General features: G+C 36.7%; 2 protein-coding genes across 9 annotated transcripts in view; one reads left to right on the plus strand and one right to left on the minus strand.

Moving 5' to 3' along the window:
• ITGBL1 (integrin subunit beta like 1) overlaps nt 1-12,340 on the plus strand; it is a 297,260-nt gene extending 284,920 nt beyond the window's left edge. For 3 of the 7 annotated variants that reach the window (XM_009427199.5, XM_054665533.2, XM_063792299.1), the window contains 3 exons: nt 5,880-5,993; nt 7,005-7,112; nt 8,949-12,340. In XM_009427199.5, the coding sequence (XP_009425474.1) occupies nt 5,880-5,993; nt 7,005-7,096 (206 nt within the window). In that variant the 3' untranslated portion in view covers nt 7,097-7,112; nt 8,949-12,340. Of the gene's footprint in view, nt 1-5,879; nt 5,994-7,004; nt 7,890-8,137 lie in introns of those variants that run through there. The other 4 variants (XM_001150034.4, XM_054665531.2, XM_063792298.1 and 1 more) reach the window with 2 other exon arrangements.
• FGF14 (fibroblast growth factor 14) overlaps nt 2,247-17,422 on the minus strand; it is a 693,562-nt gene continuing 678,386 nt past the window's right edge. For both annotated transcript variants that reach the window (XM_009427196.5, XM_001150157.8), the window contains exon 5: nt 2,247-14,403. In XM_009427196.5, coding sequence (XP_009425471.1) covers nt 14,267-14,403 — 137 coding nt within the window. In that variant the 3' untranslated portion in view covers nt 2,247-14,266. The remainder of the gene's footprint in view (nt 14,404-17,422) is intronic.

Raw genomic sequence — 17,422 nt, forward strand, 5'->3', positions numbered from 1 at the left:
CTGTTGTGTTCTTTGCTAGTGACTAGGAAGACACAGGGAGCCTGAAAGATTCTCACCTCACGTCTGGGGAGCAGCGCTTCAAAGAAACTGAAGTTAGGGGCTTCCCAGCTCTCCTCTTCAGCTCAGTATCCTCTTTACACCACAGACACACTTTTTTTTTTCTGACAAGGCACAGCTCTGGCTGAAGCTTCATTTACCCTCAAAACCTCTGCTGGTCAGGATGACCAGGTAAATAATTTTCTGAAGAAGACAGCAAAGCAAAAGTGTACTAGAGACACTGAATCCTGTTGCCAAAGAACCACACCAGTGAGGCTGCCACACACGAAGGAAGGAGGTCTCTGAAGCAAGATGTGCCATGTGTCCCCTAAACAGTAGCTTTTGTTTTGCCTCGTATGCAAGACCAATGCTATCAAGTTGAAAGAGACTTTTTGGCAGAACTTCAGACATCAAAGAGGATGGATGCTGTGACTATCTGTGGTGCCAAGAAGGGGGATGAAAATGAATGCAAATGTATTCACTTCAATAGATGACAGTGTCCTTGGTTTCCAGGAGTTCTGTGTTCAACACTTGTATTTACAATGCTCAGGCAAGGAGGCCATGCCATCAACCTAATGTCATTACAGCAGGCAGGTGGAAAATGAGTTTAAAGCAATCGCTTTGTGCCTTGTTTGTTCTCTCACTAATTCAATCTAATCTCAAGCCCCAAACAAATCTTCCACCAGTTCTGTTCTCAGGGGGCTTCAACCCCTAGAAACACCTACCTTGAATTCAAGCTGTGTTGGGACAACCAAAAAGAAGGAAAGGTTAAAAGGAAGAAAACAAGGGAAAGAATTGGGGAGAAGGAGATTAAGGAAGAAAAGCAGGAAAGGAGGCAGGGATGGAATTAAACTGCAAGAGAGAAGTAGGAGAGAATAAAAGAGATGTTATCAGAGGGGAATGATCTGTGTATAAAAAGATACTGAGAATGAATAGTTTTTGAATTAGATTTTTTTTCCTCTGAGCATGGCTTCAGACATAGAGCACTTAAGTTTAGATACTTTTTTACTTGGTTTTCTGTAATGGCATTGTCACTGGGATAAGAATAGAAGCTTTTCACAGAAGCTCTACTGAAAAAGATACCCATACGTATTAAAACACTAGTGTGCTTATTTATATTTGTTTATTTTAAGAGTCAACTATTGTTTGTGTTTGTGTGTTTACTACACTCACTATTGAATCATTAACACTTTCCATAAGCGGGTCTTCCCTAAGACCTGTACAACTGCGAGTACAGGAAGAACACACAAAGCCATACCCTCCAGGGTAACAAATAGCAGTCTTCCATTTCCTAAACTGAAGGTCATGTAACAAGAGTTGTTTCTTCTCAGAAAATAAATATGCTTATGAAAGTCATTACAGCCCTAGGAAAGATTCTCATCTTTCAGCATCATAAATGTAGAAAATACAAAGAAAAAAATAGGTTGACTAAATATTGACTCAAAGGCATTTCCTGAAAACAAAACAAAACAAAGCCAAAGAGTCCCTCTAGCTAATGCCTTTGCAAATTGTTTGCTTTGGGTGGTGGCGATATATTCAGAGATCAATGAAGGGTTGAAAGCATATTTGTCTAAACTATTTGTTTATCCTTCACTGGGTAGGGAGTTTGGGAGTCCTTAAACTTAAAAGGGAACATGAAAGCTGCCTCAAGGCTGCACATTTTGACATTCATGTTAGTGGACGGGCCTCCAGACTGTTGGCAGCAGCTGATCGTGATCTCCCTTCTTTTCTCCTGTTATGGAGACATCAATGCTGGATTATCGATGACGAAAGGGGATAAAACCAGGATCATGGAACTGTGATCTATGATAGGCGCAGAGGATAATGGGGATGCCACAGTTACTCCTGGTTCCAGTGGGGAGCACTACCCCACAACCCACCCTGAGAACCCCAGGAAAAGTAATGCATGAAATAGACTAAGGGACTTTAACATGGTGATGGAAAAGAAAAACCTGTTTCCGATTTTTTGACTGGGGCCATGTATTTCTAGATCAATTTCATGGACTTGTCCAAATTTTTTATCATTTTTCTCAAATTTGTCAATGAAAGTCCCTCACCCTGATGGTCACAAAAGATATTCAAGTTCTTTCTTTATTTGATTATGGGACAGATCTTAGCAGTGGGCATGAGATCGCCATGGTGGCCTGTACCCACCAAAAGGCTGAAACGTGCACTTCCCATGAGCTGTGAATAAAGCTGTCACCTCAGGAGACGATGAAGAAATAGCGTTTTATTTCTTTACAAATTTATAGCCAAGACAATAAATCACTCCATAGAAAAATTTAAAACAAGATACATTGTTGTGACCTTCATAACAGATGGAGTAGTTAGTACAATAGTGAAAACTGCCTGCTGGGATGTCAGGTTGCAGCATTTTGTCAGGCTTGAATGAAAAAGAAAGTCCAACATTAGTAATGGAATGGGCAACTGACAAAGGTGCCTTGCCCTTAGACTCAAATTGTTTTTGTGAATAACCAAGAGAGATGAGGTTAGTGCAGTGCCGGGTCTTCCCTAAGCTTAGCTACCTTTGCAAAGTACATGATATAATTCATTGTGGGTTGTTTTGTTCATTTGGGGATTTATTTATTTGGCTCCAAGACTACACAATTATATCTTTGCCTTGATTACTTCAAGCTAGATCCAGATAATCACGTCCAATCTTCTTACAGATGCTGTTGTGTGACAATGGCTGTAAACACATGTCATTAACTGTCTCCTTAAACTCTCACAGTGATACTTCTTGGGTCCCACATCATCCAAAGAAGTCCAGCATACACACTCACTCACCCACCCACAACCTGTCACACATCCCCAGAAAAGAGAAAGAGTGAAAGATGCTTCACAAAATTGGCCTCAGCCTGGTGTTCAAGTTGCCTCGCTCAATATGCCTGTGCAGTCAGACCTGCGGGAAGAAACAGCTCATTTTTAAACTACTGTATATGAAAGTTTTTGCCTGGAGATACATCACAGATAGGCAGATCACTAAAAAGAAGAGTGGATTGAATCAGAGTGAAGTCTTCAGTTAACTGTTTGTTTATTGCCTGTGAGGTCCAGGACAGTTTCCTTTATTCTCTCTCCCATTCTCATCTTTGAAGGTAAAATTTCATTTCTTTCCCTTTCCTACGTCCTAAGATGCCCTGAAGACACATGAGAAAATGTGGCTGATTCCCCAGGGATGGAAGCCAGCAAAAATGCACAGAAGGGAGATGGGAACATTCTCAAGGGTCCTTATATTGAGAAAGAAAATGAATGGATTAGTGGTGCTGTGGTGATGAACTATCTGCCCTAAAACTCCTGCCAAGATCAGCCAGCTGTTCTCTGGCTAGGCTGGGTCTCAGGGGTGTGAGTGGGTCTTGGCCAGCTGAGTTGAACCATTTCTCACCTCTTGATAGTCATGCAGCCTACATCTGTCTGATGGAACCCTCTCCCTGTGTGTTTCCCATTTAAGAGAGGCACAATTTGACCCATGTTATGGAAGAAAACAGCTAGAGCGTTCTACAGGAAAAGTGCTATAATAGGTCCTAATAACTATTCACACTGTGTTATTACTATGTGCTATCTAGTTCTAGTTTCACAAGCAGTAGAATAATTTCCTACCTCTAAGATGCACTGAGCATTGACAAACAGGAAAGAATAACACAGCTGGGAAAATGCTGACCTAGAAATGCTACTGTTTCATGACACATACAAAATCAATCCTCATTTTTTATTCTAAGTATTTCAGCGACTAGTAGACTTTCAGAACTGGAATTTACTCATCAAATGTTCTATCCATATATGCCATATTAGCTTTAGCTGAGCTTACCAGTTTTCTGAAAATGCTCTACTATGGCATGAAGCTAAGCATTCCAGAAGCAAGAGCAGTGATTAGAATAGTTCCAGGGCCAGAGGATAAGTTTGAAGATGAAATATAAGATATTTCATGAATTGTGACATATATAAAATGATATCCTGGGTGTATATATGAATATTATGGGCATATAAAATCAGCACTACTTTAGAAACAACTAAAGACAGCCAAATACTTCAAATAACTAATTTTCCTTCACTCATGGAAATAAAACACTAAGTATGGTGCCTTTCGAGGAAACTTCTCTGATAGTCAATGAAATACTCCATGTGGTCTTCGTTGGCAGATATATCACTATCCATTTGTTAAACAAGCAGTAGAGTGCTGCACATTTTTTTATGCCTAGAAATGTGAAAGAAAGTCTTCAAAATTAGGATAAAGAAATCTCTAAAATCAGGAAATTCCTCACCTTGATGAGACCACAAGGGAACCAGCATCCCTTGCAGACTGACCTGGGAGCAGCAGCTCACTGGGTCCTGAGAAACCACAGGGCTGTCAGTCAATTATTAAAACTGAGAAGACGTGTATATTTCCTCAAGAGCATGCAAATCAACCTGGACCCTCAGGAAAACAAGTCAAGACTAAATACAATTATGCCATAGCTACGCAAGAGGTTAAAAAACACAATTGTCACAATATAAATAATTCTGACTGCACTCTTACTTTGAGAAGTGTGTCAAGAAATGAAAAACATTTAATTTGGACTTTGGGGGTTTTTGCAGCTGAAATGCATATACCAGTTTCCCTGATATGAAATATCACATAGTTGAGACACATGAACCTGAATCCTTTCATGATATCTGTGATGACAACTCCTTTTTCCTGATCACTTTAATCACCCAGGCTGTAAACTCATTTTTAATCACTGTGTTTTAAAAGAAGCACTAATGATTGATTCTTGCCCCTTTTCAATATATTTTGAACTTACCAATTCTGCAGTTTTGTTAAATATGTCAAAATACTCTTTTCAACTGCACATTTTTTCAACGTGATTTTGACTCAAAAAAATACAGCCATCTTTTAGTAAATGGAAGTCATGTTTGGAAAGAACAACCAACCCAAGGAAACAGAAGGAAAAGAAAGTCCTTTGTATTTGTTTCTTTTTCATTGTAAAGTCTTTCCTGCTGTCGTTGAGGCAGTTTTTCCATGTAAGGGTTTTTAGTCTGTCATGGAAAGCTGTTTAGACTGAGAGAACTTCTGTCTTGGATACCATTCATCATCTCATTTATTTTCTTTTATTTTAAATATATCATTAATAAAATTTTTACTCAGTAAGTAAAGATATTTTAAATAACCAAGAGGAAGTTTTTTAGTTAGGTAGGAGAAATGGGTGAAGTGGAGGGAAAAAGAGTTGAATCCAGAGCCTCATAAAATATGAACTTTGGGAGTAATTTGAGCTATCCTAGTTTATGACAGAGAGTCCTGAGGATGAGTCTCACAAGGCAAATATACTGAGTGATTGTATGCATTTTTAGCACTTTAATTAGCCACCCAATATGCAGGTGTGCTCCTACTCCAAGAAAATCATGTAAACGAAAATCCAAAATTATAAGCACAATAATTTAGTAGTTGTTTTAATTAGAAATGCAACCTAATTTAATACAATTCCCTATTCATTTCCTTTAAAGAGCAGGCACTTTAAAAACATGATTCAATTTAGGAGGAAAAAATCTATTTTTGAATACTTTTTTGGAAGACCATCTATAAGAATCAACCCCATCCTGCTCTCATTGACATTTCAACCAGACTGGGCCATGGGACATTTGCTCAAGGCTAATTGCAACTGTCTAGATCCATAATGAAGGCTTTCCTGGGTGACCTTTATGAATTACAGTAAGTAAAGCTCCCCTCTGAGAAACCAGCCATTCAATAAACTTTTACCTTTGGATGATGGGTTATTAGAAGCCTGTTGTCAGTGTGTCAACGATATTCTATTCGAGATGGAAACCTTTAGTTATAAGGTGATGGTGAGTAATAGCCTTTGTAATTTCAGGTTCTTGTCATTGTGGGAAGTGCATTTGTTCTGCTGAAGAGTGGTATATTTCTGGGGAGTTCTGTGACTGTGATGACAGAGACTGCGACAAACATGATGGTCTCATTTGTACAGGTGCAGTATTAACCTTTTCTAATTGCTGTATGCCACAGTTTGTTATAGAGCCAAGAGACACTCGTCATGCAATGCTTTAGGTGGCTGGACCAACAGGGCCAACCGTGAATATGAAATATCTACCAAAGGCGAAGTGGGCATTTGGGAAAAAGCCCTCACAAAAGCCTCACATTATTCCTAGGCATAGAAGAATACAAGAGAATGAAGCTTAATTTTGTGATTATTTGGGATCCTTCCACAAAGTAACCTCCCCACCCTCAAACTCACATGTGTGCAGTTGTATGTTGAACACAGAAAAGAATTTTGTTGGCAACCATTTTACTTTGAACATGGTATAGGGAATGGAATATTCTTTTAAACAGAATCTGGGTACCACTAGTTGATGTGTTGGTTGCTTTTAGGGAACTGGATGTGTGTATGGGGGAGAGGTATAAAGAGGGCTCAGCCGTGTCATAGCCACTGCTATCCTAATTTATTGAGTCCTCATAATTGGTTATAAATTCATTTGTTTAGCCAAGTTACGAGGAAACAGAGACATGTATACTTCTCCTCAGCTCTAGCTGAAGGTAAAAGATGACTCTGTGTGTGTCATTAAGTTAGACCTTTGCTTTCTGCCCATCCTTACTACATAAGACTCTCTTCACTGATTACTTGGCCTGCCTCATGTTATGTCAAAGAACCTTATGTTTTTCTGTATTTATTCATAAGTCAGATATAACTTGCTCTTTAAGGGAAAACAAAATTGTCACCTAAAAGCCTAGCTGGAGTGATACAGGATGGTGACTATCTGATCGGTAAAGGGTGGCACCAAATACATGCCACTAATTGTTTGAAAGATTAGACGTCTCGCAGCTGCTTAATAAGATGTAATAATAACATCATTGCACAATAAGAAAATCTACCAAGGATGAATGAAATGATTTCATTGTGGACACTTGTGATTTATAATAGCATGTTTAAATTTGGCACACTTTGATCATAATCATGATACCTATATGTATTTTATTGCAGGGAATGGAATATGTAGCTGTGGAAACTGTGAATGCTGGGATGGATGGAATGGAAATGCATGTGAAATCTGGCTTGGCTCAGAATATCCTTAACAATTACATGAAAGAGGTCTGGATTCTTATTTTTTCTGGGCCATTAGAACATATAAATGCGAAGGAAACCATGTATATTCACCACTAGGACAGGTTAAAAAGACCATTGTATGTTTTTCTATTTCTGAATTACGAATGAAATCCGAGTACCTATTAGAAATGAGTTATGCAAATTTAGATGCAAATAACACTAGAAAAAAAAAGTTTCTTCCATAATTAACATAAGTGGTTCCTAACGAGAGCAATTTTTCCACCCAAAAGACATTTGGCAACATCTACAGACAATTTTGATTGTCACACTGGGTCGGGTAGGAAGGTATGCTGCAGACATTTGGTGGGTAGAGGCCAGGGATGCTGCTCAGCATCCTGCAGTGTACAGGACAGCCCCCAAACAAGGAATTATCCAGCCCCAAATGTCAATAGGGCTCAAACTGAGAAACATTGAGTTATATGGCTATTAGAAATCCACATTCTTACACAAGAAAGACCATATTAGAATCTAAGGAAAACATGCATATTCACATTAATTAATCGATCAGATTTTTCCAGAATTCCGTATCAGTCACCATTTTAATATGGGGACAATGAAGACAAACACACAGGAGGTAGAATATCAGAGTGGGGCTGGATCAAGGGCAAAAACTGGTCATTAAGTCATCTGACATTAAATCATTTAGCCACTAAGTTATTTGTCTACTCTCACTTTAAACTCACCAAAGAAGATTCTCTTAAAGAAATTATGAAAAATGTACAATTTAACATTTTAAATAAATAGTGACAGAAGTTGTTTATACTCTGTGTCAGTATATATATCTACTGATAATTAAAAATGAATTGTTATTCAGGGATATCTATTTTAGGTTTCTAGAAATAAGGGATCACATTTTAAAAACTGGGCAGGGGTTATGCGTACAAGAAATCTGATTTTTTATTTTAATTTATTCCATGGTAATGTGGCCTTTTAAAAAGACATTATTGAGTTACATATAAAATGGGCCTGAAGTATGCATCCATTTCCCTTAAAATACTTTTTTTTCTAAGGATACCTTACTTACTGGAAACCTGGGGTCATGCAAAGAAGTCAAGAAGAGAAATACTGTGATAAAATGGCACCAATCTCAGAAGCTCACAAAGGACCAAAAAAAAAAAAAAAAATCTAGAAATGGCTTAAATAGAAATTACAAATATTCACTCAGTGATAGGAACAAAATGTTTATTTTCTTAATGGTGAAACTTTGCTTTGTATGAAATTCACATTGAATTATGAAAGTGTACAATAATTGGGACTTCCCTTACATATTTACAGGTAAATCTACTTATACACATTAGTTTAGGCAACCTTTAATTATTTAGAGCTAAAAAAAAAAAAAAACCACTTTTTTTCTAAAGGTGAATTATTTTGTAAAATCCTAGAATAATGTAGCAAAATCATTTCCGTATTACTTTAAGATGAAAATTTTTACTTGGAAATTTTATTTTAATGATGTAAATATTCTAGTCATGGCTTAAACTTTATAAGTCAAATTTCCAAAAATAAGGAAAATATGCATCCACTGAGTTACTTAAAAATTTAATATTGAAAATTATTTTAAGAGAACATTTAACTGATGCTGATTTTTATAGTACTAACAATGTTCTCATAATGTAATAGATTTATAAAAATTGTTATCTCTATCCTGAGATTAAGGAATGCAACCATGTTGTAGTTCTATTATTGAGTACGTAAATTGATAGATCTCTTCCGTAAAATGAGGGAAATATAAGTAGTCAATAAACAATGTAGGTTATATTCTTTCCTCTTCACTACCTAAACATTTTAAGCTGTGAACAACCTATTATTATTGTTTTGTAGCAATTTTGATGACGTATTCGCTGATGCACAGACATTGGAATTCATTACATTATCTAGCCATCGTAATACAAATGACCTTTGGATTTCTCTATCACGGCGCTTATCCTCCTATTAAGGATCAGAAAGTTAAACTTTACGGACCACGTACGTCCCTGTCTCATATTCTTCTTTGTTGGTTTCTGTTTAATACTTTAAAGCTGTAAAAAAAATTTAAAAAATTCCTTCTGAGCTCCCAGGCCATACAAAAGCAACTTAAGGGTGGATTTGGCTGGCAGCTGGGCAGTACTTTGTCAGCCTCAGCTCCACTGGAACTGCCCTTGATTCTCTATAGCTCATCACAAAACCTCAGGTATGTCTTATTTTTCTTATAATCCTCTGTATGTTATTATCCTTTTTATTAACAACAACAACTACAACAAAAGTGCTGCTCTTTTTCATAGTCTCATGTAAGAAGAGTGTCAAAAATGTCCTCGGCATTTGTTTTCTCAGAAAAAGAATTTAGATATTGGAGAAATTATCATACCATAAAAAGTTCAAAATGTGATTCATCTAAAATTTTGGACAAAGATGAAAATATAGTCAGCTCTGTTCTAGTGTTCATTTAGTTAGAAACCATAGTACCGGAACTGTATTATAGTAGAAGTTAATGGTACCTAAACTCTAAGGAATGCTTTTTCTTTGAAAACAGAAATATTTTTACTTATTTCTGTCCACTATGTTTGTGTATATGTGTGTGTTTGTGTGTGTATGTGTGGTTTTGATGCCAGCAATGCAAACACCAATATATCGATTAAGAAGTGATTGAATTTAGATTGGAAAAAATAAAATAGTTACATGTAAAGACATAAACTCTTTCCTTCTTAAATGTGATTTTCAACTCTATGATAGAAACTCCCTCTAAAAAACAAGCAGGGCAAGAACAAACTTATTTGTAATGGGTGAGAGAAAATAAGCAAATCTCATTGGCTCGTTCCTGTTTTTAGGAAGTTGCAGTGGGATTAATGTCAATTGGAAGGGATGCAGCAAGTTTAGAGAAGGTGTTGGCACTAACGCTGCTTGTTTGGCAAATCATCACTGAGGTATTCCACCCAAGGACTTTTTCAAAAAAGTCAACTAAAGTGCTAAGTCATAAGAGGAGAGCCATTATACCCATTGTCTTTCTGGGCTCCTTGAGTTTATCTGGATTCCAACAGCACTTGGAAAGTACTGCCCTCCACTACCTCAAATGCAAATACAATCTCTGCCAGTAGACATTGGAATTAGACTTAGTGAAAACCAGGAAAAAAAAAAAACAAAACTAAAATATAACTCAGCCTTAGTTTGCAGACTCAACTGTCAACACTTTGAAACCCTACTCCATATTCAAGAGAGTCAACAGGCCCTATGTCACATTGTAGGCTAAGAAACCTCAGCTATGACTACTATTTCACTCAAAGTAAGACCATGTACATCCTGGATTTTGATATGCCTGCATTTTGGAAAAAAAAAATTGAGGATTTAGCCCAGTCGCTTTCCCTTGATATAGCCTTGTTCTGAATTAAAATGGAAAAAAAATTTCAATTATTTTCATCTTGTTCTCAACTGGATGTTAGTCAATGTGGTCTCTTTTTGAATATGTATCAAATATTAATGATCCACAATATTAGGGAGATAATTTTAAATGAAGTGATACGTGTCTAACTTACTTAAAGAATAAGTTTTTGGTTTTTGCTTTTAAAGACAACCAAATCTGATATTGTTCATCCTGATAAAAATAACTTTTAGTGCTTAAAGCATTAATTAAGCAAGTGGCTAGGTATGATAAAGAACTTCTGCTTGCTCCCCAAGAGGCAAACTATTAGAAGAACTGGAGCGGGAGTCCTTTGGACCCATCGTGGATCTCTTTAAGCCACTGCTACCCAAAAACATTCAGGACAAGCAAACATTTAGAGCAAGAATCTCCAAATTCTTCAGGATTTGTAATGAAATGATGTTCAGTTCCATTTTGCTCTTTACATAGGGTGGAGAATTGTCATGTCTTCTCTAATTTTTCCAAGTAAAGTGGTAGCAAAATGTTTTAAAAAGCAATCTTATATTAGAAAACAAAAATGCTGTCACTTGAAATACCAAAACAACATTTCTGAGCATTGTTGAGGGACTGGCAAAGCAATCAGCTACTATAACAAATCAGTAGAAATAACCCTCCCACACCAGATATGCATGCAGAAGGAATGGAGTATTATAGAGACTTGAAACAATGGACATATGCACATGGAGGTACAAAACACATGGTCTAAATACAAATGAATTCCATCAGATTTACTATACGGAACATCAGTAGCGACAGATTGCACTTCTTACTTAATAACAGCAAACTTAATTAATTTCTGAGGGGAAAAAAATGGTGAAGTCTTATCCCAAACAAATAGCAAGAGAGGTATCATCAAAGAGCTAAAATTTTCTTTGGCATGGTAAAGGGGGAAATTGAGTTTACCAACTTATTTACATGACATTTCTCTATATTGGTGAGTAATGCAATGCCATTTTGTTACATAAAGTTGTTTGATGTTTTTTAATATGCCTTCATATAAATATTTTATTCAATATGTTGTATTTGTGAATATAACAAATGATATTAAACACAAACTACAATGCAGACAGACAAACTCTTTGTATGCAAATTAGCAATACATACCAACAGTTCTTGATACACAGGTACCTACTACATGCAGCTCATCATTGCTGTCCTCTTCCCATGCAACAGGTGAGACCAGACACAAAGTAAATGACCTAACTCAATTACAAATAACAAGGACCCCTCTGCAATATGTCTAAACATATATTAGAAGAAAGTATTTGACATCCTTCATAGGGATAAATGCCCTTATAGACACCCCATATATAAAACACAACAGAGATACACATTTACATAAATCTCAGTCATTTACAAAAATAAATCTTGTCTTAATTTAAACCAATAAACAGACTTGCAGGGGAAAAAGAAACCAGCAAGTAGGGCTAATTATCAGTAACAAATAGATGGGGGTGTTTGCTCTGTGTGTGTGTGTGTGTGTGTGTGTGTGTGTGTTTGTGTGAAGTGAAGTGTTGCTGCTGTAAGTAGTGTCTATAAGCCTATTTAACTGGATTACAAGTTAGTTAATTACTCATATAGTTGGCCACATATTATGGGATCTATGTTTTCTGAAAATAATTGGTTAATGGAAGTTATCTAATATATTTTAACTGTTCCTGTTAAAAACAATAGGCTTCAAGATGACATAACACCAAATCAAAAATGACCAAAGGAATCAATCATTTTGTTTGTTAGATTTGTAATTTAGCATCATTGACAATAAATCTACTCAAACGTTCTGCTAACCTTTTATTTATTCAAGTAGAATCCAATATGAAAATGAAATAAGCATAAACAGTTAAATTTATACTAAACCTTTAATCAGCTAAGCAGGCCAGAATTTTTTAATGCTGGGCAAGGGCTGTCATGAAGAAGATTTATGAAAGCAGTGACAAAATAATTTCCCAATAAATACAGTGCAGATGGGGAAAATGATGACTGGGTCATCCTCCCACATAGAAAGAATAACAAGAGGCCAGTACATTGATCCCACATATAATTTTCAGTAAATGAGGTTCAGTTTGGTCTCAATGAACTCTTCTGAGAAGAAAACATTGAATTTTATTAGGTGTACACAGAGTTAACAAATATATTCCCAAACAGTTTAGTATGAAACATTTTGAACCCCTTTAGATCCAATATTGAACATTTTGCATGGAATCTTCATTGTGTAGTCAACTGTTCCTGGCCTTTCTTGGTAGTTGTCTTCCCTAAGCTCAAACAGTGTTAAACTAAAAAGGAAATTAAGAATGCAAAATAAAACAAAAGAAAATAAATGGAATGGACCAAAATCCTGATGGATGAATGTGTTGGTTTGCCTTTATTTTCATCTAGGATAATTCAACAGACTGTATTCTGAGATCATGGCAAGGCACCTCTAACCCAGCCACTGGGCAACAGGAGCCCCAGATGCTGAGCTAGAGGCATGTACTGGTGAAATACACAGTACCGGACTCAGCATGCTGAGCTAAAAAAAATATTTTTCCTAATATGTCCAGTTTAAAAACTTGTCATTAAACACCAAAAATATTAAAGTCTAATTAATTTATAACTAACGTTTGCATTGCTGCTGCAGGAAAGAACACAACAGCCGTCTTGCCCATGCTCTGCTGAGTATGAGGGGAACGCAGCCAGAAACGGGGATGGCGTTAAGTTTGGTTCATTAAAAACAGGACGGAGTATATCTGAAATGGATTTAGGTAGCGCAATTCTTGTAGGTTGTAATTATTGATTTTCTTTTTTTTTTTTTTCCAAATAATGAGAATTAATAGATTAGATGAAAAATGAACCTTAATCAGGCCTACAAGGCCTACAGAAATCTTTGGACCCACTTTCTCAAAAACCAGTGGGTCTTGCTCGCTGGGCAAGGCAAATGTTACCATTACCAGTAAGCTTGTGATATGTATAAAACACACACACACAAAGAAACTAGAGGGGGATGTCAAACACATATCATAGAGAGCTTCCCTGGATTGTGTTTGAGCCATTTCCCACCCAGGCAATGCCGACCTTGGGAGCACAGTATCTGCTACTGGACAGAGCGTATATGTGTGTTTAATCGATAGTGTGAGCCAGAGACAACAATCTTAATCTTTATAGATGCAATTTGTAATAATAGGTTTAGAAGGCTTCCTGATTCCCTGATTGCTCTCCGACCTAAGCCAACTGCAACATTTAAGATTTAGAGGAACAAAATCCCTGCAAAAGGTCACAGACAGTGGAGCGAGCAGCCCTGTAAAAATGGGAAGAAGAGAAATCCGTAATAGCACAGGTTTACAGCGTCTAACTAGAAATTACTCAATATTATTTGTGTGCTACAAAATTGAACTTAAACACATAGATTTCGCTGAAACAGGACTCAAAAAGGATTAAGGGTAGCTGTCAGCAGGCAAGGTATCGAGTGTACTTGTGAAGTATGTCATTCACATGAAGTGTCACAGTCACAGAAAAGATATTAAAAAGGCATTCCATATCTGGTAGGGCATTCCATGGTCTGAGTTTAGCTGGTTATCCAGGTGTCTTCTTGTTGTGGGGGGCGCAACAGGTTGAGATTTATCCACTTGCAACAGAGAAGTTCGGAGACAGCAAAGAATAAGCATTAGCTTACTTCCTGCTGCTCTTCAGCCACGGAGCAGGAATGTCTGGTGAGGATAAATCACTCAACTGTGCTCAGGACGAATAAGTCACAACACCTGTGAGGATCTGGCTATGTTGTCTTACTCTTGTTGACTGGTTTGCCTCCATTCATTATTGCAGACGCACTTGTGCTTTTACTTGGCGTCACCCCAGGCTTCGGGACCGTTTCCCCAACATCATGCAAAGATGGTTCTCGGTACATGGCAACTAGTGATGGGAAGAAAGGAGGAGGAAAAGCAAACATTGCTTGGTTAGGTGTGAGAATGGTTCATCCATACCTGCATAGACCACTGCAGTTTGCCCATTTCTGTTTTCCCTGAAGTAAAGCAATTCCATTGAGACAGAATTCCTGTTGTAAAGCAATCATTTCCAGCCCACAGAGGACATTACTCCCTTCACATTCTCTGGTCTGTATACCTAAAATATGTATATGAGTGTGCATGGATTTTTGTCTAGGACAGCAGGTTTAAATGGGAGCTATGGCCTCTTTGTGGGCCCATGATGTAAAACACACACACACACTATAGGAGAATGACAGGCATTTAACTTAATAATTCTCAAAAAAAGAAAACTCAGACATCCCTTCCACTGCACATTAATATCAACACATGAACTTCTCATTCACTTCAATCAATCTTTGTGAGCTGCGGTATTTACATCCTAGAACATTAAATTACTTTCTCTCATGTGGTTCAAAAGCAACATAGTCATACTAGTGTCAACTTCAAAGCTACACAAAATAATAACAAATAACTCTCTTCCCATAAGCCAGAGCCTTCAGGAGATTATCATTTCAATGTTCATTTCCTACAATCATGGAAAAAGACCCTTGGGCAGCAGAAGGCAACTCATTTTCTGCTATGTTATTAAAAATCTAATAATTGACATGATACAGGGGCAGAAACAGAATGGCAAGACAGCAACTGAAACTACCTGAATAAACTCTGAGGATTTATCTAAATAGTGTCTGGTGGCATAATCACAGTAGTTCACGTGGCTTTTTAGAAAATGATTTCTGAAAGTCCTGAGAAAGGACATATAAGAGTGACTGATGGTTGGGGAAAACTAGGGATTAAAGTCATCTGCCATCAGAAATACAAGTGCATTAGAGCTGCCCAAACTGCTTTTTAGGTTTTTGAAAGTTTAAGGTATTTTACGAAGAGCCCTTAGGTTTAGTTAAGATGAACTACCATATGCATTCCCTGTGTTCAACGGGGTAGAACGTGGCCTTTAGTATCAATGCATCACGTGAGTTTTCATCAGCACACATACTTGAAAGTGCAAATGTACATAAGGTTTCTATTAAATTACTTGCTAAGGTAGCAAAAGGAACTAATGCGTATCCTGAAAGCACATTCCAATCCCTCACTCCTATTACTAATTAAATTAGCAGACAAAAGCATGAAGCATTGACCTTGATTTTCTATGTAGTGAAGTTGTATCGTCCAACAATGATAGACTGGATTAAGCAAATGTGGCACATATACACCATGGAATACTATGCAACCATAAAAAATGATGAGTTCATGGACACGGATGAAGCTGGAAACCATCATTCTCAGCAAACTATCGCAAGGACAAAAAACCAAACACCACATGTTCTCACTCATAGGTGGGAACTGAACAATGAGAACACTTGGACGCAGGAAGGGGAACATCACACACAGGGGCCTGTTGTGGGGTGGGGGGATGGGGGAGGGATAGCATTAGGAGGTATACCTAATGTAAATGACAAGTTACTGGGTGCAGCACACCAACATGGCACATGTATACATATGTCACAAACCTGCACGTTGTGCACATGTACCCTAGAACTTAAAGTATAATAATAAATATATATATATATATGTATAAAAAACAAAGATATGAATGCCCTAGAGTACCAATAATTAACCAGGTACTTAATTTGTCCTAACATTTCCAATAACATTATTTATATTCGGTATGGGTTTTGAAAGTTTGAAATTAATTTTCCTCTATCAAGTAAACAATGTGATAATCTCTGTCGTTATAGTACCTACCCCCTTAACTGTTTTTAGAGTACTTCTGCTAATTTTTTGAAAACATAAAAAGTATTATTTCTCTCTTTCTCATATATATATGTATATATACACACAAAACACTCATATACACATAACAAATACATGAGTGAAATACCAAGTATCATTCTATACCACATCATTGTTGTCTCAGATATTTTCTATGAGATATGCAAAATAACTGGTTCCCAAATTTTACCTCGGTTAAATGACATAACAGCCCTTTTGGGTTTTGTTACATTTATGCAGCTAAAGGGTAAGGTTCTAAAAATCTGGTCAATTCTTAACTATTTACAAAACATAAAATGAGTGAAAAGAGATAAAGCATGGTGGCAAATAAACCATGGTCGTCTTAGAGCTTCTGTGGGCTTATTTTTTAATTTTTTATTTGCATTTAAATATAGGTGAGTCCAATGTTATCAAAATTTATTTAAAACAATGAAAGTGTATCATGGATGTGTTTTTTTTTGGGAGGAACAGGGAAATCCTCTAACTTCTTTCTACTCTAATCATCCTTATGATCCACCATATACTGAGAATAATTCACTCATATTTCAGACTCTGGAATAATCTGTCTTTTCCTGTATAGGCCCTGGTGGCTAACTGTTTGGGTTTCAATAAATTGTTCTACAGAAAAATATAATTAAGAGTGACACTAAGTCAACATCATTGAAATTACAGAAGTAGTATTAGCCAACAAGAGCGATTTTCTGAATTTAGGCAAACTGAAAATTAAACACTCACAGATGATGAAGAATTGACTGTTCAAATTTTTAAATTATTTCAATATAGAGAATATGCATTATGAAAACAATATGCATTTTCTCTTGATGGCTAAGCCTTTCCTGTAGGAATAAAACACAAAAAGAAAATTGACATGTCCAAGCTAGCTTAAAATATTTACTGAGTTATTGTAGATCTGATCTTCTGCAAAAGAGTAAACAAAAGAACTTGAATAGAAACACATGTGAATATCCTAAAATCAAATATTTTTGTAATTCTCAAATGTTACATAGATAAAAGTAAATGGCACTTTTGGCAGAATCATTAATGAGAGAGGTGCAGATGTTGTTGATTAATTTAAAAAACTTTGTAGCCTGCTCTTTGGGTATCTGATTGGAGTAAATGTGAAATTTCCATTCATCGGGCATGGATGACTGGATATACCCCTTCCTGCACACAAATGA

Source organism: Pan troglodytes, chromosome 14 (genome assembly GCF_028858775.2).
Source record: "Pan troglodytes isolate AG18354 chromosome 14, NHGRI_mPanTro3-v2.0_pri, whole genome shotgun sequence".
Lineage (NCBI taxonomy): Eukaryota > Metazoa > Chordata > Mammalia > Primates > Hominidae > Pan > Pan troglodytes.